At 39.1% G+C, this 27,932-nt stretch overlaps 1 protein-coding gene across 1 annotated transcript in view; it reads left to right on the top strand.

The window, feature by feature from the left end:
- Positions 1–27,932, top strand: part of CACNA2D3 (calcium voltage-gated channel auxiliary subunit alpha2delta 3) — a 485,172-nt gene that overhangs the window by 313,891 nt on the left and 143,349 nt on the right. The window contains exon 13 of the mRNA XM_075514383.1: positions 6,362–6,495. Coding sequence (XP_075370498.1) covers positions 6,362–6,495 — 134 coding nt within the window. The remainder of the gene's footprint in view (positions 1–6,361; positions 6,496–27,932) is intronic.

The following is a 27,932-nucleotide window of genomic DNA, read 5'->3' as shown; positions in this document are numbered from 1 at the left end:
TTGAAAATCACAGTTGGAAACAGCATAAGTCATTATGTCAGACAGTATGGATTTAGATCTTTTTCTTGCAGTTTTTAGCTACAGCTCGTCCATTTTCTTTTAGTGAAGTGAAGGATTACAGCACAACAGATGAGGAGTGTGGTAAAGCTGGTCTAAAGATTGGCTGAACGGCTGGCCTGCAGTTTACTGCTTGCATGGGTGGGCCAAATTATGTTGTCGTCACTGAGGGTCAATGACCCTAAAATCAATTTTCCTTGCAGTGATTTTCCCCTTGGAAGCACAACATAGATGAAGGCTGTTTGCAGGGTTTCCAGTTGACTGGGCTGTGGACAGCAGTCCTTTCCTTCAAAATGGGTCACAGGGGAAAAGCATACCACCTTGCAAAACTTCTTCAGCTTCTAGATGCTGATGGTGAAACCTTGAAAAACCCCAAGCATGTTTTTCTGTTACATTTGTATGTATAAGTAGGGCATATCTAGAGGGAGTTGGCTTAATGAAGCAAAACACCAAACCATTTTAAATACATTAAAACGTTCAAGAACCCCAAAGTCCCTCTAGAGCGGTTTGTGAAATTTGCAGTGATTTACTCTTCTGTATCATAAGCAACTGCATGTAAAGGAAAAGAATAAAGATTTACTAAGATTCTGAAGTGAACAAAGGTAAAAGTTTCCTAGTGGTTAGAGTGCATGTGCCAGATTTTAAAGTAAGCGGGCACTACCTTTCCCTCAGCAGTCACTTCCAGCAGAAAGCTGTAAAGGTAAAGATGGGAGTTAATGCATTACTTACTAACAAAACAGCCAGGATTAAACATTTTTTTCTAGTAAAATTCTCTATTGCATTAGTAATTTGACAGCCTCTGTTTTAATTCCTACTATTTTTAAAAAGTTTTGTTACGGATAATCACCGTGGTAGGCACATCGTAAAATGGACAAAGGAGAGGACGCATCAGGACAAAGGAGCAGAGGCTGAGAAAGCAATGCAGAGAAGAGTGCTCTGCGTATCGGAGGTCTGACGGCGACCTCTCCCCGCCAGCAGAGGACGGATCAGCCCCGAGGCAAACGCTGCCCCAGCCGTGGCGGTTCGGAGACCACTGTCTTAGCAGAGGAGAGGGGCGTACGGGCAGCCCCAGTCACGTCCGCTCCCATTCTGAGCGTGGCCCCAGCTCCTGGTGCGCGTGTGGGGGCGGCCGGCAGCCGGTGGCCAGCGGCCAGCTCGGGTACTGGTCAGCGGTGGAGAGGCCCCACAGGTGGGGGGCAGGGGGCTATTCACCAGGGGAGCTTTACAGCTGCAGTGAAACAAGGAATTCCCTCCTCAGTCCCTACCCAGAGGGGATTTTTCAATTCTGATATTTTATTAGTTGCAAAAATATCCTATCTATTTTGCACAGTGTCCAGAAAACAAAAAGTACTGCGCTCCATTTAAAAATCCATCGGAGGCATTTTGAAACGTTACGAGTCTAATGGTGGACATTTTAGAGAAAAACAAGGCATCCGAAAACATTGCAAGGACTGTGTAATATGGAAAGGCAGCCCACTCCCAGAGCATAAGTGTCTCTCTTTAACCACATTATTATACATATCTCACGCTTGTCATTACCAAATCTTACCCATTTCCTTCACGAATTTTTTCCTGCTGAGGAAGGGAAAAAAAAAGTAGCGCTGACGGGAAGGGGCTCTAAGGTGGCATAATTCACACACCAGGGAGCTGAGAAGCAGGTGTTAGAATGCAAAAATTTAAGCAGGGGTTTGCTGCTATTGCTTCCATGGCCCCAGCAGCTGTGCTCAGGAACTTCAGAGCATGTTTTTTATCTGGTGATTAAACCTTGGTATAGGAAGAGTAAGGTTTTGAAGTGCATGGGGTACCTCTCATCTCCGGATAAGAGAGAGAAATTTAGCAGTGTAGGAGGGTAATTGTTGTGAGGTTTGGCATTAGTTACACATAGCTACAAACACATGAATCCTCAAAAAGTCTAAATGTACAGTGAAAATGAACTAAGAGAATGTTACCTACTGCTGTCCCTAGCTATAATATAGTAACTTTTGGTAGAATTTTCCCATTAGGAGAAGAAGGAAAATAAATATTAGAACAAGCATTAAAAATATGGGAAATATCATTCACGTAGCTTTCGCACTTCCTTTCACTTTGTTGTAAAGAAAGCCAAAACTTAAGGAAAACAACTTTTTGTAGAAACAAAGTAAACAGATGAACCATAAATTCACAGAAGATAGGTAATTGTTCATATCACATGAGTTATGGAAACTGTACAATCGTAGATTTTTCTAACGTGAGCTACAAAAGCACAAACCATATTTATAAGGAGATGAAACAGGCAAAATCTTCAATGCAAGAAAGGAACTCTTCCCAGAAATTACAAACGAAACCCACCCCTGAGATCACACTATAAAAAACCTAGAGAGAATCCATATGGTTGTGTCTTATGACACCATCTTCATCTAAGTCTTGTCTTTTACATATCTTTAGCAGCAATTTTTACATTTCAGTTATTTGAAGCAACCTGATTAAAAGGAATAAAGTCTAACACACTCCTTCTTTCAACTCTTCATCTGTTGCAGCCTGATATATGAATAAATCTGTGAAATACAGATATGATTAAAAAAATGGGATTTTTTCCACGCTAATCCCTTTTTCTTCCACTTGCTAACCTTGACTTCTTTAGCTGTCATACTCAGTGGGCAAGGAGCACTGCCTGGCTAGCCTGCAACTACATGCATGCCAGTATACCCGTGGCGATTTACTCCCTGGCTGCTTCCAAATCAGGATGCTCAATGTCACTTCTTGCTGTCTCGGGGTAGTGACAAATTTTCATTTGTCTTCGAGACCTTCATTTCTTTTCTAAGTTTATATGAAATTGATTCACACCTACTCACTCTCTCTTTTAGTCTTAGGAAATTAGGCTAAAACCTGTTTTCTCTATTGTGCAGGTTAGAGATATGGTTTGCAAGTACTACAACAAGAAATAAATACTTTGTCTGTAGCATGCTGCCCGGAGAGTTCTGTGTAAGCTGTGATGTGACAGCATGCATTCTCAGAAATACTAGAAAGAGAAATCCTAATGTAATACACATCCATATGAAGAATAGTTACAAATAAGTGCTCAAGTAGGTGTCTCTGCTCATGGTGGCTGTACCTGGTCCAGATGGATCTCTTCTAAATGAAGGAAAAGAAAAGAAAAGAAAAGAAAAGAAAAGAAAAGAAAAGAAAAGAAAAGAAAAGAAAAGAAAAGAAAAGAAAAGAAAAGAAAAGAAAAGAAAAGAAAAGAAAAGAAAAGAAAAGAAAAGAAAAGAAAAGAAAAATCCAGCATTAGCAGTGTCTTGTAACATGTATAAACCTGTATGGCACAACACTGAAGTGTTTCAGATTGGGTTCTGTTTTCTGTTTCTTTTTTTTTTTTTCCCCTTTTTGTTTGAGTAATCTAGCTAATTTTTTTCACTTGAAAAACTGACATAAAAATGTCTCAGGAGGCAATCAGAACGCGTGCTCATTTTACAGCAAGGTATTCTTTATCTCAAAGGTAATTTATAGGCTGTGATTAAAGAATTTTCCAGGCATAGACATCCAGGAGCTTCTTAAATGATTCTTTAAATGAGTCTTTAAGGTTTTGATTTTAATGAAATATGACATCAAGAAGTGTTAACTAATTGTGATTTCAGCGTGTATGGGTAAGAAAATACTGCTTGATTAAAAAAGACTGGTCTATCACCTTAGATACAATACAATTTTTTTCAAGTAGTTAATCTCCTCTGACTTTTCAGGCACTATTTAATATGCTCATAGATACATGAAGTGTTTAAGTGCAGGTGTTGTCCTGTTGCTCACTGTACACTACTCAGTGCAAGTAGGGCTCTGCTCCAACTGTAATTTTGCACACTGTTGTAAGAAAAGCGCAAGTACTGGCATAACATGCCCTGAAAAGCACATGAGCTCAACACAGCAGATAGTATTGGAGCGGTGATGTTAGATTGCATAGAAAACACTGAAACAAAACAGTGGCTAAGGCTGCTCTTTAAGGACAACAAAAAACTTGTCCGTGGGGACAACTGAAAGGATGTGTTTGGGAAAAGGAGAAAAGGAGAGGTGGATGTACACGGAGGTCCCCTGCTTTAAATCTCCTACAGAGAAATAAGCAGAATTGTGTGTGCTCTTCCCTTTTAGTGTCTTAGTCCTCACTTATAGCCATTGTACACTAGTCCAAGATGGAGGAAGAAAGGCAAAAGGCTGATTAGTCTATTTGTGTTTCTGTTCGATTTTTCTGAATTTCTGACTGGCCTGTGCTTTTGAGTATGTGACTTGAAACGTGAACAGTGCTGAATGTGGCCTCTGAATATCGGTTCTCTCTTAAGCTTTCTGAAATGAGACATACCAAAATTCAAGCACTCTGAACTGCTTCAGGAAGAAGTAGGTCATCACCTGTAAAATGACTGATCCACACAGTTCTGAAGTATTTTGAATCCTTGATTAAAAGCATTATAAACCACAGTGTGTATATATACATACATACATGTATATATATCATTTATGAGGTTCTCCATGTGAATAGCTTATATTGGCAAATAATCATATTTTGACTATGTATTGACATTTACACCAAATGAAACGGACCAGATAGTGAAGTGTCCCTTATTACTCACAGGAGGGAGAAACCCATGCTTTGACTGGGGATACTCAGCAGTCCCACAATTGGAGCAGGCAGCATTTCAGAAAGAGTCATGTACATATTGCTTTTCCCCGTAAGTGTTCTAAGCCAATAATTCATGAAAGTACACGATAATTTTCTTTTTTTTTCACCATATACATAGAATTCTGCTGTCTCAAGTACAGATTTCCTAATTAAACTTATGTCAATCATTTTACTCTACGGCTGAAAAAGCTTTCAGAACCTTAGAGAAAAAATAGCCCGGTTTTGAAGCAAAAGTTAAACCTTGATAGTACATGTAGTAGTCAGTTAACATCATCACACAATACCGGACGTAATAGGAAAAAAAAAATCAAATAAATAGAATTCCTTAAGCAGAATATTGAATATTTGAACAGTATGAATACTATACTAGGAATATTTGAGATCACAGTATAATCAAACTAGTTTTGCAAAAAAACCCCTACCCCCTCTGCTTTTTCTTATTAAGTTGAAAATATGCATTAAGCTACTGCTATGACTCATTTCATTTTATAGATGTCTGTTATCAAGTCTGTTCTTACACCGTGTCTTAAGTCATACATAGGTGAAATGTATGTAGAAACATCAATTTTGTACTGCATGAATTATTGGCAGGTGTATTGAATCCGAAAGTTCTAACATTCAGACCCTTGCAATCTTGCCAAAACTGGCCCTGACCACAATAAACACAGCTCAAAAGTTCTTTGCAGCTGCCGTGTTTTCTGCTGAAGCTTAATATCCCAGCTCCACAGAAGTTGTGATCTTGTCAAAAGACTAAAATTGTAGCAAAAGACTAAAATTGTAGCATTTGTTACTAAAATGGTAACAAATTGTAAAATTGTATGAAAATTCCATATTGGTCTTTTCTTGTTAAAGAAAAAGAAAGCATAGGAAGGGGAACTGATGCATTTAAATAAGGCCTGATGAAACTATAGCCTTGAAATTTGCAGTCCTTGGTCACCGTTGCGTGATGTGGGCTCCAGATGCCAAGTTTGTGATGTATAAAGATACTTGACATCTCAGCACTGAAAAGGAAGTGGTGACAGCTCAAACAGCTGTGGCCTCTGCTGTTCTCAATGCTGTCAGGTTGCAGGAGATGTTTTAAAGGATTAACAAAGCTGTGATCACTAAGCCAAGCAATTCTAGTTGTAGTCTACGTTTTCTGTGACCTGCCATTTGCAAATAACATGTTGCTATTATCTGATGTTTAGCCGCATTTCATAAGGATGAGCGTTTTAGAGCATTTGCAGCTACTGTTTTGTTACTGTAGTTCTAATCTCTAATCTTTCTTGAAACTGGACAAACTGGATGAGACATTGTTGGACAAAATTAATACCAGTTTTGACTTTTAAAGTACGCAGAGTTTAAAGAAAAACAACCAAACTTCTTTACCATTAAACAACAAAAGTTTTCTGGAAATAGAGCGTTTAGGACAGGCAGTGCAGTGGTTCATAGCAATATTGGGAACCCAGTCCCTCAAGATTGGCCAAAGGTTTCACAGACTTCCGTTTTCTCCAATTATTACTGTTTGAGGCTGCTTCTTCTGAAACATTCCTTCTCTGCATTTCTTCTTTGGAAATAAACAAGCAGAAAACATGACAGACATAAAACACATCATACTCCTTCTTGCAGTCTTCCTTAATTTGTTCTGTCTGCTTTATAACTTGGAATTGTGTGTTTTCACAGGGTTTTTTACTCAGATCTCTACCTTAGCTGATGTTCAAGAGAATGTCATGGAATATCTCCATGTTCTTAGCCGACCAAAGGTTATTGACCAAGAGCACGATGTAGTATGGACTGAAGCATATATTGACAGCACTGTAAGTCTGCATGATACAGCATTTCCTATAGACTGACTGCATATAATGAGGAATTAGGAGCAAAACTGTTGTGGTAGAAACGCTAGTTGTGCATCTGGTTTCTGTTGCTGGAATGTGCCAATTCAGTGTAAGAATCAGGACTTGATATCTTTATGTTACAAGTAAATCATTCAAGATTACTGAACTTTAGCAGATATTTATACATTGTAAATTACACAGAAAATAATGAAACAAACATGAATAACAGCATAATTTTAAAATTTATGACCTCCAAGTGTACATTTCTTTTATTAATCAAAAATGGGCATTGAACAGAAATTGATTAGATTGAGTAACCATTTTTTCTGTATGTTTTAAAGCGTGTCAGTGAGTATATCAGTATAAAAGCACAGGCTGACAAGAATCAGTATTTTTAGTATATAAAGGTGGATCAACATTTAGGGGACAACTGTGATGTCTTGGGGAAGAATAATGAGAAGATTCCGCCTTTTAAAGTGGATTGAATGGGTGATATACTAACAAAATTGTCATAAATGTCCAATTTTAATTTGACATCCTTGTGAAACGTTAGAGTTGAAGCAGAACTTTCTGTTATGCAGTGACTGAGCACTCACGATACTTCTGTATCGTTTGTGGCAAATCATCAGATTTGCAGATAAAGGTTGTTCATTTTCATGGGTTTGTCTGAAATAGCTTTTTATCTATTTTCTTTTTCTTATTATGTTTTGATCCAATTAAAATATTTTGGTTTGTATATTAGCCTTAGAACAAGAGTTTGTGGCAAATATCTGTCGTTTAATACAAGTGATGCCAAGTACTCAATATAATGAATAGAAGATCACAGATGACTAGTGGCAAAGCTGTTTCTTCTTTTTTATTTTAATGTTTTACTTTCATGAAGATGGGGCAAGGTGGGGGAATCTCATCAGCTTCACTTTTATATTTGGGGGAGGTTTGTTGTTTTGTTTTGGTTTGAGTCTGTAATGCTTCTAGAAGGTTTAGTTTTAAATCAATACAAAAATATTCTAGGAAAAAAACCCACTCTGGGAATAGAGTTTTGCTTCATTTTCACATTTGCTTAGGTCTTTTCTATTCTTCAGTTTTGGCCACGCGTAGAGTAATGTAAAATAAATAGTAAAACTGTAGTTATGAAGGAGAAACAAAAAGGTGCTTGGAAATATTGCTTCGGAAGGAATTTACTTATCTCTGTTTCCTTTTTTTAAAGAACATATTAATCCAGTCTCCCCTTTGTTCCTTTTCTTTTATTGAAACATGAGAATGAGACAAACAGAAACTACCTGTTATCGCTATCCCTTCAGGGCATCCCATGAAATGGGGAGACAACTAGGAAAACCTAGTTCTTACTTCTTGCTTTTATATGCTTGAAGTAGTCAGTGTGTGTGTATGCTGCAGGGAGTTTGTGTATTTGCTAGAGAGAGTAGCAGGAAGAGATCCACGTAAGTGGTGTTTTAGTGCAACTCTCCTCCTCGTCCTTTGCCTATGAATCTTCTATTAAAGTGTCTCAACCAAAATCTTCCTCCTTTCTCAACACCAACTCCTCCCCTTTCCCTACCAACAAAGCACAAAATGCTGTTTCAGCTTTACTCTCTCTTTTGTCTGTTAATCTGTATTTCTTCCATCATTCCAGGGAGAAAAATATTCAGAAAAGTTGGTCTAACTTTCAGTGGTTCTCCTGTAGGTTATAGAAAGGCTAAGGAAAATGAACAACTTAATGTTGTGTGAAATACGAAGTGAATACAGCAGGGGCGAGTAAATGCAAGTGAACTTAAGAACACTAGAGGGAGCGTAGAGAAGGAATCTTGAGAAAATGAAAATAAAAAACAATCGAGCTGTCACGTTCTTGAATAAAGGAACTGTTTAAATCCAAACAAAAGCTGTTTTACTGCAGTCAAAATGAAATACTTCCAGGTTCTTCTTTTCTCACTCTTTTGACTAAGGCTCCTTAGTGTCACTATACACACTTTTTTATATATGTGTGTGTGTGTGTGTGTGTACACATGTATATACACAGGCACACTCACATACATACTCACATGCACACACATATTTTTAAGTGTCTGAAAACTCCACTCAGGACCCTAATGGGTTGGATGCTATACAAAAAGATTTAAAAATAGAATACCGTGATCTGCTTAGTTGCAAACTACCTTTCTCCTCCCTCCTCCCTCCTCCATCCTCCTCCCCTCAAAAAACCTCACAGACAAGGGAACAGGATAAATTAGGGTAGTCACATACAAAACTCTGGAAATAGCAATGAAGGGAACCTTGTAACAAACCAGACGTGTTTCTGCCTCAGCTAAAGCTGCCTGAGTGCTATTTTCAGGGACAGATTCCCCGGCCATCTCCGGTGTCTTGGCATTGGACGTGCCATCTAAATAATCCTCTCCGTCCCACGACTTGTTGATTTTCACAGACAGTTTGTGTCCCTGCTCCTCCGTGGCTGCTGCCCGGACCTTGCCAGGCTAGAAACAGTAGTGTATTTCCAGACAGCTTAAATGTTCTCACCGTCCAGCTGTGTCAGAACAGCCGTGGCTAGATTCTCAGGGCGATATACCCACGGTTGTAACCAGTGTCCCCGTGCCTAACAGCATGGCGTATACCCTTCCCTTCTCACCAAGTATCAGAGCTAACTGGCCCGCTGTGCTGCTTCTGAGCAAGCAACGTTAGGCTGGAACACACTAGGATCCAGACAGAAAGAAGCTGGACCGGAACAGCCTCAGGATACAAAACATTTCCCCTGATGCCCCAGCCTGTTCTCATCCAATATTGGTCCAGGACAGTCACCTGTGAAAGCCAGAAGTTAGGTCATTTAAGTGTTTGATACCATTTAGGAATATTCCCAGAAGAATTCTGCTACTAAAACAAGGCATCTAATTCCTGCGTCCGTTCACCTCGCCTGTAAGAGGATGTCTGCAAAATGTTCCTGCAGCGGCCTCCTCAGCCTCGCTTCGACACTCTGAGGTGCTTCACTCACTGTTAGGAAAAAGTGCGGCTTTTACAGAACTGGAAGGCCCTGGCAAGATATCAGATGCAGACCATGTAACGTGGAGGAACCTGTATGTATGTCAGGCCTGTGTTGCCTTTGACGCTGCCGGGACCACAGCTCTGACAGCCGCGGGATTATAAAGCACCTGAGACGAGGCCTCTCTGGGCCACTCCTTGCTTGCAGCAGCCACGCTGCCGCCTTTCTTCTGCCCCGGGCTCTCTTCTCTCCCCAGCGCTGCCTGCCTTTTCCAGGAGGTAACCTGCCAGCTCCTGGGGTCGGTTTTAGTTACCCTCCATCAGAAAGTTCTTTGTGTTTCTTCCCTTAAGCCCAGGATTTCATGTTGGAAACATTATTATCAGTGACTCAAAGCCTCATTTCTTTCAAAAAAAAAAGTCTTCTGACATAGGAGTGATGTAATCTTAAGAGGTGTCACTGACTCAGAGAAACAACAGATTTCTGAAATCATTTGAACTTAGGTCTGTGGAGAACTGGGCTGATCCCCCATTGAACTTGGTTGAGTCATTCCCTTGAGAAGTAGTCTTTACAGGCTTGTCCTGGGCTAATTCTAAAGTCAGCTTCACAACAGTTGGAGTGCTAGACCTGTAACAGGACAGTAGCTTAAGTGCTGCCAATGCCTTTAGGCTAGAATGTTGGGACCGAAGTATGTGACATATGCCAGCCAGTGTACAGCCTTCTGATTCAGAGTCCTCGGATCCCAAATTCCACACCTTTCCGTAGGCTTGGTCTCGTTTGCATTTGTACTTCTCTAGTCAGCAGTTCGATACGCACTAGAAGTGAGTAAGCTTTGTTGGATCTGTGCAGTTCTATGGGAAGGGTGTTTGGGCTGTCAGGAGTGAGGGGACAGGCAGATGATCCCCGATTGTGGAGCCTAACAGGAGGAGAGGTCGGCTTGCTGCGCGTTCGTGTCCGGCTGCGCAGCCCGGAGGTGCCATCAGAGCCACCTCGGGCGGCTGCAGAGGGACGCGTGCGCCGTGGGCCCTGGTGGGTGAGGCCTGGGCAGCGCTCCAACAGACCGGTCTCAACCGCGCTTTTCTGCCTCCAAAGTGGGTCACGTTTGGATCTGATATCGCTGCTTCAACGTCACTAAGGCCTACAAGTACGCAATGCTTCAGAAAATAAAGTACCTTAATGGGTGCTTAAAAACAGAGTTGGATTTCTAATTGAAAGCTTCCAAAGGTACTCTTACCTGAGTAGAAGAGAGTTCTAGAAGTACGAAAGTGTCTCAGGGACGGAACAATTTTAAAGCGGTCAATGACTTCTTTTAAGCATATGTGCATCTGTAGCGAGTCAATACAAGTGAATATATTGGTGGAAAAAGGAAAATTGCCTGGGCATCAGAATATTCAAGTGAAGTAATGCACAGAGGTAGTCTCATGGGATTATGGGTAATCGTCTATAAAGCACAGAAGCCCTTAGCTCATTCTTATGGTAACATCTGGAATGTGGAGAAACATTACTTTTTGCTGCAGGAAATAAAGAAAAAAAGACTGGACTGGCCCCTGAGTTCCCACTGTTTAAAAGGTTGCGATTGAGAATTTGTTTATCGGGGCATATAATTCGACCTACTTGGACCTTTGTTGACTCTTCCTGGTAAAATTTGTTTCTCATAAATGTACCTGACTATGTTCTCTGGATCTAACGCACTGTTGAGTTCATCTCCTTCAGGCTATTAGTTTCAAGCTGTGAGCAGATTCAGGCGTACGTTACCATGTTGGCTCTGTTCAGTTTCCAGTTGGAGGATTCCTTTGTGTAAAAAGAGCAAATTATTCATTTAATATTTTGAGATGACTGTCCAGTGCTTCAGAATTTAAGAGTTCATTAAAAAGAAGTGTTCTGAGTCATTACAGGTCATGATTCGTCATAATATGAATGCTGAGTGGTTTCCACTCTTTATCCCTTTCTTCAGTGTTGAAGTACTATATGTTGATTCTTCATTTGCATTATCCCCACCTTCTCATAGACATACATTAAATTACAGATTTTAGTTCAATTCTACAATTGCTCTTAAAAAATATATATATATATATCTCCCTCTTTTCTGTCTTTTTTTGAAGCAGGGATTTTTTTGAAGTGTTTTCTGACCAAGAGGCTGATACTGTGTTAGTAAGGCAACCTGCCCAAGAACCTTATTTTCCCTTATGGGGGCAGTAAATTGAGGTAGCTCTGCTAAGCTGAAGCCTAGACTAAGTCTTTCCGAAATGCTTATGATGGATGTTACAATTACATTATTACATATATGATCAAACCATTTCAATTTATTCATCTTCATCCTTGAAAAAAAAAAATCAAGTACTATGTAGGCATACTTTTTCCTCTGGTTCAGGTTCTGTGCAGAAATTCAGTAGGACGATAGGAAGCTCATGCTTCTCAGATAGCTGTCACATCAGAATCCAAATGTTTTAAGTATGGAACTTTAGATTCTGGGATACAGTTCTTCGTCAAAGGATGAATTCTGAGCCAGTTCCAGAGAAGCAAGGGAAGCTGTATACGTCCAATCCTCTGTATGATGTACAGAGATATAACAGAAAGTCCTACAGACTGAAAGCTGTTACGCTGGTATTTTTTTCCATCCAGGAGTTTCTGGTGAGGTATAAAAATGCTGTTTAGTGCTTCTTCCATTCACACAGTTTTATTTGTGTTCAATGCACGGAAGAGCTTTTATGAAGTAAAAAAAAATTAAATAGTGCCCCGTTTCCGCTAGCTTCTACTCCCAGAGACGTCTTCAAATACTTTTGGTGGCGCAAGTTAATTGTGCTATTATAATAAGTGGGTATAATTAGCGTTTTTCTCACAGTAAAAGGTTCCCTGGGCCTCTATTTCAAAACTAACTTCTAGATTGTTGTACTGGTATGCGTTAAAATGCATCAGAGTGTGCAGAATGCTCATGTATGTCTACAGCAAGTAAATATTGGTAATCACTGCAGAACTGAATGTCAGGAAATGTCATTAATCAGCAGCTGTGAAAGGAAAATTTACACACAGGCAGTATTTTTTTGTTTGTTTGTTTTTAATGTTTTAAAAACTAGAAATCTGTGTTGCTTTTTTCCCAGTCCCACTTTGGACTTAGTTACATGCTCTAACCCTCCCTTTGTGGCCACCATCTCTTAATCTCTACTAATTTACAGCTCTTTATCAGAGAACGTCACCACCACTGACTGACTCTGAGATTCCCATGAGAATGTCCTTTTCTTGCTTTGACATTTGAGTGAATTGGGTTAGGGAAGGAAAATCCCATGCATGGATATGAGGCCTTCGATCAGGTAGGTTTGTTCTTAAAATAAGCTTCTTCAAGCTCTGCTTTGTCTCCTACAGATCTGCAGTGGTCTTTTGAAGACTCTGATATGGGAGAAAAAGTAGAAAGTACCCCAGGGAATGCCTTCTTATCAGCGCTTCAGTCTGGAGTAATTTTCCTGGAAAAATATAACAGCTCTGACCATTTCATCTTTTTCGAAGCTTCTGTAAGAGCACGATTGCAGTTTGAAGCTGCAGACCATCTGGTCCAGCAATTATGGTCTGCTGTATCTGCACTGGGATCTTATAGATCTGGGACAGTGCTTGAAACATTAACAGTGGTGATCAATACAGCTACTTGTACACACAATGAAAAAAGATTATGCACGTATTTATATGCAGGTGCAACATCGCTTTACGCTGATGATTAGTGGGCTGTCTGTGGAAATCTTCATTGACAGCCCAATAAAAAAAACCTTTGAGCCATGACTTTTATGAGTTCTGTGGCCCAAATTTTCCAGTTGCCATAATTAAGTATTCTCGTTTTCTCCTAAACAGTTCTAATCTGTTTGTTTTACTGCTGGATCTAGAATAAATGAATTACCATTAACAACATTAACTGTTTCAAATTCAGTAAGATCTGTGTCAACTGTCAAAACGTAATGAGTGCTCAAGATAGTAAATGAATAAACCTCTCAACTGAATAGAATTAATGCACTCATTATCGTTCAGATGCAGCTCAAAATAACAATGGATGTTGTTCTTTTTTGTTAGAAAAAGCACATCTGATTTACTTATGTTAGGCAGCAGGGTGCTAATCAGCGCAAGGAATGCTGTGCCACTTAAATTTGAGCTCAGAGCCCTCGCTCACACACCAGTACAAGAGTCACGGTGCAGTGTGTCCCAATAAAACACAGAAATGGAGACCCCTGAAATGAAAATTGGGACGTGCAAAGGAAAATAAAGTCCATAATGACCTAGTGGGAGAATGGGTACTTTAAATAAGAATGATTTGCGCATTGTTCCATGCAAACACAGCATATACAAATAAGGCACGCATAAGCATAGATAGCACCTATGCACACGTATATATGTATGTATATGTGTACCTTTCAGCTTTGAAGTAAACTACTTCATTTGATAAATTACATGTTTGCTTTACTCCACTGCTAGTGCTGGAACTTACGCTATTAGGGCAATTTTCAGTGATTGCATTAGGCAAAGAATATTACTACAGAGAGCTAATTGCTGGTTGTCAAAGTCACTAGAAAAAATGTTGTAAGGAAATAGCAATATTTATTTTAATGAATTAACACTTTTCATGTGTATCGCTGTGTATGGTATTTACACTATAAAATGCTATATGCGGATACATCAAAAAGATGTTTAAAACATCAAAAACAAAAACAAAAGTCCTGCACTTAAAGAGGAACATAAAATTTCCTGCTGGGGATGTGGAACATGGAATGCCATCTGTATTATATGGCACTGAGAAAACTGATTATGTTTGGACCTCTATTTCATAGCAGATGGGTTCATTAAATTTAATAGCCTCCAGAGCCTTTAGAAACAGTGTTAAAAACATGTGGAACATGCTGAGACACTTCACTTCTCGCCCCACAGTCATTATAACTCTGGCACAGACTATAAATATTACAGTACTTTATTTCCATTGAAACGGATTACTATTATAATTATTTTTCCTAGTGTACGTTTACATGAGAAATGCAGAATGCAAATTGTGCTTTTTCAAACTTTGAGATATGCAGTTGATTTCTTTAAATGCATTTTACAGTTCTTTGCACTTGGAGGCTTTGGTATAGAACTTATTTTTATCTTCTTCCTGCGACATCAGCAAGCAGCTGTAATGCCACAGCAAAGCCAGGTCTTAAGCAGCTCTGCTCCCAGTGTGGTGCAAGTAAGACAAGCATTATGTTAAACCATAGAAGGGAAATCGGAGCAGTGGTACATCCTGGCTTTTAGCTGTATATTGATTCTCTTTTCCAGTATTTTATATGATAGGGTAACTACAGTTTGACCTTGGTCTCTGTTCGTCTTTCATCACTGGAGCACAGAGAGATTAAATATCTAATTTCAAATCAGAGTAGTTCCTGCAGCAGCATTGCTTTAAACAGAGTAAAAACTCACCTCTTTTTAAAATATTCTCAGAATTTGATAGCTAAAGGAATATTTTAGTGCTATTTACTTTTTGATTTTAAATGATGTTTCACATGAGAACAGGGAAGTTTTACCACGCTTAAGTGCTTTGACATCCGTCTAACATTCTTCCACCTCTTCATTGACAGAATCACAGAATCACAGGATCCTATAGGTTGGAAAAGACCTTTAAGATCATCGAGTCCAACCGTAAACCTAACACTACCAGACCACCACTACACCATGTCCCTAAGCTCCTCATCCAAACGTCCTTTAAATACCTCCAGGGATGGGGACTCCACCACTTCCCTGGGCAGCCTGGTCCAATGCTGGACAACCCTTTCAGTGAAGAAAAATTTCCTCATATCCAGTCTAAACCTCCCCTGGCTCAACTTGAGGCCATTTCCTCTCGTCCCATCACTTGTTACCTGGGAGAAGAGACCGACCTCCACCTCTCTACAACCTCCTTTCAGGCCGTTGTAGAGAGCGATGAGGTCTCCCCTCGGCCTCCTCTTCTCCAGGCTGAACAACCCCAGGTCCCTCAGCCGCTCCCCATCAGCCTTGTGCTCCAGACCCTTCCCCAGCTCCGTTGCCCTTCTCTGGACACGCTCCAGCCCCTCAATGTCTCTCTTGGAGTGGGGCCCAAAACTGAACACAGCATTCGAGGTGCGGCCTCACCAGTGCTGAGTAGAGGGGGGAAATGTTCTGATGTTTAAACTAAATTACTTTTTTACAAACTTTGTCATATTTGATCACGATTTTTTTCAAAAAATAACCCAGTTTCCCAATAACTGCATCAGCTTGTTCTTGTACGATGTAATTCTCAGTAATGCTCTTCTCTTTCCATTTCCTTTCTACAAAATGCTGTGACTATCCACACTATCTTTTACTCTTTTCTGAGGTCACTCTTGTTTTTAGGTTGTACTGACCATTTTAATGTGGATTTTCCCCTTCTCCACATCACTAACTTAAACTCCAATTTTGTCACTGACCGTTGCTGATATTATTATCAAGACCTGCAAATTTTAATAAACTGCTAAAGTCCTTCTATGGTAGATGATGTAAGACGACAGGATGAAATCGCAGTACCTTCCTCATATCGTTTACATTCAAAGTAACAGGCAAGAATCACCAGTTGCTTAGAAAGGGCAGAGAGTGTGAGGACACAGTAAGACCGTGCAGGTCAATGCAATAAGCAGTTATCAGCCTATGAGATCTCAGGTGTGAAGGGCAGTGTGTGAAAACACGCACAAATGCGTGTTCAAGTCCTTCTGATTGTAGTGTCCACTTCTACAGGGTTCCCACACAAGTGTTCTTTGTCCAGGTCTTAAGAATCATGGAGTCCTTGCTTGTGTTTGGTTAAACTTAATTTCATGAAGTACCTGGGCAATCCAGTATTTACAGCTCTAATAGTGTTTCAAAGCAGTTATATTCACAAAACACATTCTGTGATTAAATTTTGGAAATCAGGAAATTCAGTAAGGCTTGAACGTTAAAGGAACACGTTTTGCTGTTTTGAGAGCTGTCAAGCGCAATGAATACTACGTTAGGACTGGGTCGTGAATCGTTAAGCTTTTCTTTGCTGCTTTTGCTGAAAACACGGTGTGTCTTGTGACGTGATTGCTTTGCACCAAATTTTTGTTTCTTCTTATATGAAAACTGATTGGACGTATGTGAAAAAGAATCCATAGAATTGCAAATGTCTGTAGGTTTCGCCTCCTGGATGCTCTCCCACCAGTTACTATATACAAATTACAGAGAATTGCTCTGCTGTTGAGTTTGATTAACAGGCATATTCATGCCAAAAGGGTCTTGGTCTCATCTGCAGACACCTGCACACTAGAGGCAGAGCAGCTTGGGACCGTTTCCAGCTGCAGCCTGCCGATGACACACAGTGCCTTTAGGTGAGGGGACGGAAAACGCTTTTCATTTCCAGCTTGTGTCACGGGGAATTTTCTGGTTTTGTTGTGACACAGAAATAAAATCAGAAGGTGACAAGTCACTACCTAGAGGGAGAATTTGTTTCTAGATCTCTACATGCTGTGGTGAATCCAACGTTTAGGAGGATATGTCTATTCTTAGTGAAAATAACTACTTAAAGACATTCACAGCTGATAACTGTTTGTCTGTCTTTGATCTTATTGCCTCCATTCTGAGTGAAATTGAGTTAATTATAAGGAAATTGCAGCTATTTTGTCAGATATATTACCTTTTTTCTCTCTTTTTTGTCTTTAGTTTTCACATAACAGATTTTTTTAGGGTAAATTATAATGTAGGAAAGCAATGAATTTAGTATAATGTACTAAATCCCATCCTTTGATCTCATACATGTCCTTCTTTGACTTTCTGGAAGAAAGAGGGCAGTGAAGATGAAATATATTTTATCTGCACTGCTGGAGTAAAAACCTGAAATAATAAGAAAGACTTATTAAATTAAATTCTGTGCAAAAGGGAAAAGAAGAAGAGAGAATAAAAGGAAATAATCTTCTCTTTTGTCTATTGTTCTGCAGATGTTGAAGTTGCTAGTTATTTATAGCTCTCCTTTTTGTATAATCAGGAGGTTTCACATACAACTCAGTCATGCACACAATACAGTATACACATTAAAGTTAATGTTTATCACAGTCATTACGACTAATATTTACTTTGAAGTTAGTCATTTCTGGAGAAATTATTCAGAAATAAACCTTATTCTACAAGAAATAATAGGCTGCTTCCTACTGATGTTCTTGCTGCTTGACAGCAAGGCATTTCACCTTTGTCCACACCGTTGTATTTTGTCCGATCAGATCTTTCCAAGCAAGCATTTCCCTTAAGGATTAGCTGAAAGATGATCTAACCAGTTGGTAAATGCATGATCTTCAGCAGCATCAGTATCAGCAGGAGAAAGCTTAGAACACTTATAAGTGTTTTCTCTGGAATTCGTAAGAGCCATTTCACCTGCACTGATGTCAGATTTTTGGGAAGGAAAATGTAATCCCCCTAAATATTAGTTTGCATGGCCTAGTTCTAGGTAAATCATTAAAATCCCTAAGGACTCTACACTAAGGGTTGACACAAGGAGCCTGCATGGCCATTCCATTTAAGGACTTCTTTTACAGAACATGATTTTTAATTTTTTTTACAATAGTGTTTATTTAGTGGCACATAAATACTACGCATTAGAAACAGTATACTAATACCAAGGAACGATACAGCTTACAGAGCCTTCTCATGGCTTTTTGTTCTGTTGCAGCAAATGACCTCAGTGTAATAACAAAGGCCTCAGTTTTCAATATCATTAGGTTTATTCCAGAAAACTGTCAAAAAAAAAAAAGTAAACTACCTAAGTGAGCTATATGCTCGCATTCCATATGGGTTACATTTGTTGATTATTCTTCTTCTTTAGTTCACTCTGCAGTAAATCAGTAGTATCTCCATTTATGTACCTGGAGTTACACTGATGTAAAACAGAAGACAGATCATTGTATTAAATCTCAGTTTTAGGGGCTTGGATTATACTTCAGTTGACTGATGGAACAATTCTAACATTTTCTTTCTTGGATTAAAGCCTTAAAGCCTCAAAAATTCAGGAGTTACAGTGAACAGCAAGTCGCCTTTATAGGAAAGAAAAGTTTAATTTTTCTTCCCTCCTTCACCTTGTCCTTTTTGTGTTACAGTTCAGTTTAAGAAAATGGAGATACAGTGAAAGCTGATTTTGCAATAATCAAGTTTTTCATGTTCACGAAATTTTTGCTGTGTAGCCAACTACAAGATAATGGGATTTATCACATTTTAGGTCCCAGCATGCCTAAAAACGACCTTAATGTCTGCAAACAGTTCTAGCTCTGAGGTAGCTGAAAGAATTTTGAGCCTTTTCTTGTGAGTCTTTACAGTGAAGGAGTGAAGTAGGGGTAAAATTTTCTTGACCTACTGGATAATACAATAAGGGGAAAAGAGCAGGGGTGATGAAGAAATTTGCCTCAGGCCAAAACCATTCTTTGAACTAGATTTCACAAGCATTGTATTAAATAATGAGAAACTGCATATTTGAAATGAACCTAGATCATCTAGAAATGCTCTCAAACTAGCGATCTTCCAACAAATCCGAGCCTTAGCTGTTCCCCATCAGGTCAAATTGGCTTTTAGGAAGCTTTGACCTTTCAAGTTGTGCAGAGTAACAACAGAAAGCTTCTTCCAAAATGAAAAAGGAAGGGAAATGTAGCTCTTTCTACAGAGTGAGTGAATCTTTATAGAGCCTGATGAATTCCACTTGCAGTGTGAAGAATCCATAAAATGCTCCATGGCTTTTTTGATAAAGCATAGCTATAAAATCACGGTGTAAAACTAGAATGGCGAGATACATTAGCTACATACTTATTAGAAGGGTGTGAAGACAGAACTTGTTCCTCAAAACAGAGCTAATGAACAAGAAGCAGCATTGATTATGCCATTTTATAATTTATAATGGCTGCACTACCCAGATCTGTGGTAACAACCTACCCCACAAACTGTTATGAAAATATTCTAGAAAAAGAGAAGGAATGTATTGTTAGATTAGGAGTTTATCCAACTAAGAAGTTTCACAATGTTAAATGATGGAGCATTTTCTAAGCTTTTTTAAAAAACTGTTTTATCATATATTTTAAAAATAATGCTTTAACAACTGGAGACTTAAACCTGCCCTCTGATCTCGTACATCTCTGTTAGCTAATAAAATCAGTTGCTTTGCTTATGCATGCGAACCTGAAACACACATGTTTCTAATTTGGAGACACATGATGGCCACCTTGCTACTAGAGCATAGGATTTTAGCTTATTGCTAACTTATTTCCAAAATACACATTGGACATTTGATTCTCAAATGTTTATACAAAGCCTGGACACAGTTTTTATGGAGATTTGTTTTCTGGGTTTAGGGATTATGCCTCCTTGCCTCACAAAGCAAACCAGTACAATTACACATCTAGCTGAGCTCAGTTCCTGGGTTTCTGACTGTAGCTTTTATGCAGTACTTTCACACGCAATTTGTTCCTTCTTTTTCTTTATGCTTCGGCTGAACTTTTGCAGATGTGCCTTAAGATGGATCCATTGGTGTTTTGCCCTTTCAGAGGCAAATTGACAAACAAGAGAAACAGTGATTCCCTTTGAAAAACTCTTTGAAGCTTTTCATTTAGTAGTTGTGCATAAGCTGTCTTTCCTGCTGCTTTCTAGTGCCCTTGTTCTATTATCGTATCTGTGGATTGCTTCTTCTCGGTGAATGAAATTGTGCTAACACTTTTGTGCCTTCTTTCTTCCTTTAAAATGCATCCCCTATTGTTTATCAGCTCAAATAATCTTACGAATGTATGGTATCTATCTCATCATGCCCTCCAGCATGCTGCACCATTCACAGCAGTTCTGGGCCATTGGTTACTGCCATAACCTTCAAGGTATTTTGTGCTAGCTAAATACAAAATTTGTACAAGAGTTTTGCTCATTCAGAAGTGATAAATGGAACAAAAAGAATGAAATATAATAATTTTTGTGAATGTATTTGTTAGGTAACTAACAAAGCAGATTGTTCCCTCTATAAAAAGTTCAATATTTTAGTTCTAAAAGATAACTGGTTCCAGCACTTAGGAGCCTGCCTGTATTGGTTCTAGTCTTTGCATCGGACTTCTAGAATCAACTAGTTGATTTCAAAATATTTTTGGAAGGACTTGTTTCTAAACAAGTAAGAAAGAGAAAGAGTAAGTCCAGTTAATTACAACCTCCGCTCCTCTAAACCCAGCTCCATTTTTCTTTGCTTTGACATTCCTGGAATCTTTTACATCACAGGTTCATGTTGTTACAAGATGAATTTAGTCTTCTAGTTATTAGAAGCAGATAGATTACTTTTATTGTGTGTAAGTGTCTTACTGATGAAATTCTCAATGCTGATTTTTTCCCTATGCCTGATTCTTCTGGTCGTCTTCTTGCGTGCTGAACTTCAGTCATTTGAAGTCAGTCCATACTTTCCCTATTTTTTCCCCTGTGTTCACATGTTAAACGTTCCACAGGAGTTTTGCAAGTGCCTTGCTTTGTCCTGGTATTAGCCAAAGCCTTCCTTTTTCAACTACAGGTTCATTGTTTTCATCATAAAGTAAAAAATCAACAACTGTAACAAAAAGAAGCTTAAATAAAGATAATGGAAAGCAAAATCATATTGAATTAAATATTGTAAATAGGTTCTGTCAGTCCACTGATGTTAGGGCAGGTTTTATACAGAATACAAATCTTTTTATTATTAACCCTGTGACCTTGACACAAAATGATGTATAAACCTTTTAATAGGTCAGGTCTGCCTTCATACCTGTGAAGAGTGTCCCCTGCAAATGAGAAAATGTTTACTTCTCCAGGAAACTGCTAGACATCAAGTAATTTACAATCTGTTTCTCCATTGCATGTTTTGTGGTCACAGTCCAAACTCCACTGATCTTGAAATGATGCTGTTTACATGTAAGAGAGTAAACGTCAGCAAAAGATTCTTCTTCCTTATTAAGTGCACGTTCCACAAGGTCAAACTGAACGTCTGGTATGAGTTGTGCTTAATACAAACTTTCAAAGCTAGGTCCTCAAAACCTTTCATCACGGTAGATTCCTTCATTCCTGTTAGGTTGTGAATACGAGCTACAGCAAGGGAGAAAGGACTCTCAGATTTCTGCATTGTACCCCTAAAATGCATGGGTTGATTGTGAGAGTCAGGGAGAGGGACAGAGAGTAAGGGAGCGGAAGCAGAGCCTTGCTACCTCCTCCACTTCTGGCAGAGCAGCGCTCTGGACACACAGAAGAAATGGTACTCTGTGAAAAAAGACGGAGAAAAGAGTGGTTTGGGATAATTCAACTATACACGTCCTTACAGCCATTCCTTTTTAGAGCATGTTGGATGATCACAATATAGACTGTAGAAAAACACACCTCTTTCAGAAGTGCAGTCCCATTGAATACAATCAGAGTAACATGCTAAAAATCACAAACACAAATAGTAAATCTAAGTTTTAGAAGAAATTCTGGCTTGCTTTACACATTCATTAAGTCAAACACACTTTCATCCCTCCTCAGAAAGTCGTTACCTTTAGATGTTGGTCTTACGTTGATATGTAGAGCAAGTAATATTTAATATAGAGCAAGATCAAAAACCCTCTGAACTCGCTGCAAGATTCTCATTGACTCTAATAGGTATTGGGTAAGGCTCTGGTTTGGTTTTGCTTTGAGGCCAGTGTGGATTTTATTGTGGGAGAAAGAGGATGTGAGTCTAGCTCCTAAGAGGATTTATGATTAAGAAATGGTTTTTCATTTCTAGAAGGACTGTCAAAGAATTTGCCCTTTTTCCAGACGTGAAAGGGCATTTATGTGAGACCAGATGAATAACTGAATGAGTACGTATATATGCGCCTGTCTCCTGAGGTTGATTCTTTTTTCCCTTCCTTCTCTTCCTTCCTTCCCTCTCTCCCACTCCTGGTAATTCAGAACAAGTCTTTACAGTACAAAGACCTTGCTTTTGTTTTTTTTTTCTTTGAAATACATTTTTTTTTTCAGCTCTTGTTTTACTACAATGCATTTTTCTCTTCCTAGAACTATTTCTCTGGGAAGGACTTTCATGCTATTATCTGTCGCCTTCCTAACAGTCTTTCTAAATGTCTCATTTAGAAATAATTAGCATTAGTAATAATTAAAATGACACTATCTGTTCCTCTAGAGGTGGTACAAATGCTAATATACACTAAAGAGTATATAAGGGTATATAAGGAGAAAGAGCCTAACAATATAATTTGATGCCATTTTACATGGATGAGAACCAGAATCTTACAAGTACGTTGGATGTCATATTATGTGTAATGATGTTCAGTTTAGAAATTTCTTTTCCTTTTGATCTTACGAGTAAGAGCAAGGCTGAAAAAAATGCTTGTTGTCTAGATTACAGGCGTCTTGCTTTCAGATCTCTTGTGTATGTAGACAAAATGGACATTGTATTGCTGTCGTCTACAATGTGAGGCCTCTGCAGTGCTCTTAGTGCTGACCAGTCCGTGGTTCACTGGAGGGGAGCGCGAGGGGCTTTTTCACCAGATTTCAGAGGTATGATCAGGAGCTCTTTCTCAGTTTCTGCATTGTTCACTTCTGCACCCTGGTCTGGCTTCCCTGGTTATTCTCTTTGCATGTCTAAAAGCTTTTTGAAGAGCCATTATTTAAAAGTTCAAGATAAATTTGCTTATAAATTGGTGTTGAAAAATTCTGGTCCTACAAAAGCGATAAAGAACTGTTACCATTTGACAATCCATATCAAGTTCTTAATCCACTTACCTACACCTTTTTGGTATCCAGGGATTCCAATAACTTTTCATCTTTGGAATAAAAATTTATGATTTAAATTGTGAGATTTCTAAACTGTTTGCGGTGCTTTAGAAAATCAACTAATTCTAAAAGCAAACACAGTAAAAGAAGTTGCGTAGTAAATACTTTAAAAAATTAACAAAATTAAGAGAAAAATACTAAAATACTGTTTTTCTGTATCTTCAAAATTTTACTTAAATTAGATACTTCACTGTAGGTAAGCTGATATTCTCACCTGTGCACTAAACTAAGTTTAAATTGATCTTGATCTTAGACTGGTAAAAGAAAAGGGGACACATTCAAGACAGACACTTCTTATAGTTGTTATATAATTATACTACATCCCTATTACTTATATGAAAGCAAAACTAAACACTAGTTCAAAACAAACAAGCAAAAATACCCAATGTGCAGTGTAAATAAAATAATTTTGAAGGCAGCAGAAGACATAATGGTTTTTCCCTGTAATAATATGATTGCTATACCATAAAACAGTAAAAAAAAAAAGTAACAATAATAAAGATATAAATTTCTTTTAATTATTTTCATCATAACTTAGTGTGCAGTGTGAAATATGATCGTCAATGAAATTTAATGTCATGTCTGGATATATCTATACATTTTCTCAGTAGCAACAGAAGTTAGAATAATAATTCCAAATGATTTACATTGCTGTGTTCGCTTCTGTACCAGTAATATAAAGAGACAGACTGACCACTAACATTGATTAAAGCAAACCAAAACAAACCCAAAACCGACTATGTCAGTAAAATTTAAATAAACTATATTAATGGAAATATGGGAATTATCACCAGTCATGTCATTTAAGTTGTATTACAACTTCAGATTTTATAATAACATGTATTTAAGCAGTTTGGAAGTTGCTGATAATTTTCAGGGCCAGGAGCATTTAGGGACCTGTGCCTCTAGATCTAGCAATTAGTTTTGAAGCTCCACTCAAAGATGGGAACATTTTGAGCACGGTATGAATTTTAAAAAACCTACAGGTAAGTCATTCACTGCCAGAATAACTATGCAGTCCAAGTGTTGGTAACCAGTAAAATGCAGGCATGAGGTTTAACTAAGCGTAGGAAATCACGCTGAAGGATAGCTCTTCGCTGCTGGTGCTCGTCTGTCTATCCATCCTCTTAGAGTCAATTGTAGAGCTCATGTTTAGTGATATTGCAGAAGATATTAATTAGCTTTATACCCTTTGTGTGTTTGTAACCAAAATATTTGCAACAACTTGAGAGCTGGAACTTGTAGAAATTTGCAGTCAGTGCACAGATCCTTCATGAGATACAACAAGGATGATCAAAACCACCAGCCCCTAAAATAAACAGTATCCCACTTTATGCAAGGTGAGACTATGTGTTCCCCAACAGAACAACCCAATAGAACAAGTTTTAGAGAAAACTTATTTGCAGTCTCGCAAAAGAGCATTAAATTTCTTTATGGTGGAATGAAAATGTACTAAGCACCTTCAGTTCTCTTGTCCACGTTGTCCACAGTTAGAAGCACAACTGAACTAGTTGTCTCCCTAACCTGAAGAAGATCACCCTCAAAACATAAATTTAATAATCCAACGATCAAATAGCTGTTATCATTTTGAAGACTGTTCTTAATTGTTCTGCAATTGGTAGCGCTCTAATACTGATGATCCCATTTTTGGAAACTTGTTTTCAGTGTTTTCTGTATGAGATAAAAAGACTAAATATGCAGATTTTAATGTAAATTGTGTCACTTTAGTATTACATGATGTGTATCTTACAACCATTAGTTTTATTTGGAGTTGTCTATATTTAGAAAAGTATTCCAATTCATGCATGAATGTTTGAACAGTTTTTGATTAGGAAGGAAATATCTACTATATAACAGATAAGAGAACAGTTATATCAATAATTTATATAGGGAAATCTAAATATAGTAATGTTTATACATAATATATGTTTGCATATAAAAACAGAATTAACCATGGACATCTGTTTTGCACTAACAAGTTTTCCTTTATTGATGTAATAATGACAATAGAACTCGCTCCCTTTAAACACACATGCATGAGGCCAAAATTTTGTTCACGGTGTGTGGAATGTGCATGGAGCGTCTGATCTAACGAATCAGTTCTGCTACTTCGAGTTTAGTCACGTGGCTTATCTGTAAAATTAGCATAATTCTTTTAATTATTTATGACCAAGATTTCCAGCCAAACTTTGCCTTTAAAGTAACCACTCTGGATAATTTAACTACAGTCTTTCCTGTAAATACTTTGTATTCATTAGAAAGAGAGCGCAGTCTATGCCATGGCAGAATCACAGCCACAGACCCACAGGACACGCTGGTGTCCTGCAGCCAGGGTGCTGCAGAGTGGCTGAGCCAGGGTGCCCAGGACACGCTGGTGTCCTGCAGCCAGGGTGCTGCAGAGTGGCTGAGCCAGGGTGCCAGGACACGCTGGTGTCCTGCAGCCAGGGTGCTGCAGAGTGGCTGAGCCAGGGTGCCCAGGACACGCTGGTGTCCTGCAGCCAGGGTGCTGCAGAGTGGCTGAGCCAGGGTGCCAGGACACCCTGGTGTCCTGCAGGCAGGGTGCTGCAGAGTGGCTGAGCCAGGGTGCCAGGACACGCTGGTGTCCTGCAGGCAGGGTGCTGCAGAGTGGCTGAGCCAGGGTGCCAGGACACGCTGGTGTCCTGCAGGCAGGGTGCTGCAGAGTGGCTGGAGCCAGGGTGCCAGGACACCCTGGTGTCCTGCAGGCAGGGTGCTGCAGAGTGGCTGAGCCAGGGTGCCCAGGACACGCTGGTGTCCTGCAGCCAGGGTGCTGCAGAGTGGCTGAGCCAGGGTGCCAGGACACCCTGGTGTCCTGCAGGCAGGGTGCTGCAGAGTGGCTGAGCCAGTGTGCCAGGACACGCTGGTGTCCTGCAGGCAGGGTGCTGCAGAGTGGCTGGAGCCAGGGTGCCCAGGACTGCGTCCAGCGGGGCTTTGAGCAGCCCACCGACGCCCTGGGCAGCGCGCTCCAGGGCTCCATCGGCCGCTCGCACAGTGAAAGCCTAACGACGCGCCTGCAAGTATGGACTTCTTTTCTGTCAACTTCAACACAAACTTCAGAGAGCAGATGCAGACAGATATGACTTCATTAACCGTTGTAAACGTTAGGCATGTTAGATTTTTTGTGTGTGTTAATGGTCCTCATTTTAAAAACAAGACTGCTAGACAGTACATTAGAAATTATTTGGGCATTTACATTAATAAACAGTTATGTATTTTAGAAAATGTGTGAAATCTTCAAAGGGTAAAGCCATTTTATTACAAAGATGTTTGGAGTGTAGATGTAATTTTTTAGTGTGCTCTGCTGTTTCTTACTTCCAATCGGGTACCTTTGCACCTCCTGTGTTTTCTCTTTTGCATATTTCACAGGAGCTAACTTCTTTCCTTTCTGTCATCTCCACAGAATTCTTTTTAAAGAGAGAACTAGAATTGGAGTTTTCATCTATATTTTATGACTCTCTTCTCCACAGCAACATTTATATTTCCTCTGACTGGTATACTTTGCATGCCGTGCACAGTCTATCCTTGACTACGGTGCTGTAGCTACTGCAAAATATGTGGTAGCACAGTAAAACAGTTATGTGAACAAAGAAGGATTTGGTATTGAATCCCTTGAAAAATCAAGTACATTTTCCTTGCAGACATTGGCCCAGTAAGCTGCAGGTTAATGTCACTCTTCTAATATTTATACTGAAATCTTAACATCAGGAACATCCCAGTAGGAGGCTGAATTTTATTTCTTCCTCCATGTATGCATATAATTATCTATGATGCCTCTAGTACTTACATGGTTCTAGGAAGTGGAGAATAAGTGCATAGATCGTAAAAGAAAAATCGCCCAAATCGTAATACTTAAATGCTGTATCTTATAGCAACTGAGTAAGTAGATTTTAAAGCAGAAAATTTACATTTTCTGCTAAAAATTGAGAGTTTGAATGTTCTTTCCATCCTCTCCCAAGTTTTTGCCATATTTGGGAAGAGCTGTGGAAGCCTGCCTAGCAATGGATGAAATGCTTTGCATTTCTTCATACGCATAAATAAACCATTATCTACCCCTACATTTAATTATATTATATGACGCCATAAACAGACCACCTATATTATAGAGTACCTGGCACAGGGATGCACTAAGTGTTCTATTCTTTTTTTGTCTCATTCTGTTCTGAGGAGCTTCACTGATGTGTGTGACATCTTCCTCCTTGCTGTGGCGTGAAGTTCAGCACCTGCATGCTTGCCACAACATTTCACAAATGGAAGTGTATTTCCAAAAAGGAGAACTTCTAATACATACATTCAGTGCCAAGTTCAGAATCAGTACGTGACGTGCAGGATGAGCCTGAACATTGCAAACCACCATACACGTAGCTATGCACAGATGTTAAATTTGGTGCAGCCCAGAAACTATGTACAGAAATGGCTCTACTATCGAAACTGTAGTCATACTTGTGGATTATTTACTGGCATGTTTGCACTTAATTTCGATTGATTTGTATTGTATCTGATTATGGAACAATCAAGTCAGTAGGGTTGTTAGCCCTTTTATGAGACTGGTGACGTTGAATTGCTTGGCAGGAGAATAAGACTGTGGAAATGAGGTCAGTGAATATAAAATAAGAGTTATTTCTTTATTTTTCAATGCTTTAACGTAAATACA

Source organism: Mycteria americana, chromosome 11 (assembly GCF_035582795.1).
Source record: "Mycteria americana isolate JAX WOST 10 ecotype Jacksonville Zoo and Gardens chromosome 11, USCA_MyAme_1.0, whole genome shotgun sequence".
Lineage (NCBI taxonomy): Eukaryota > Metazoa > Chordata > Aves > Ciconiiformes > Ciconiidae > Mycteria > Mycteria americana.
Note: the sequence above shows the minus strand (reverse complement) of the source record. Positions and strands in the feature narration are given on the sequence as shown.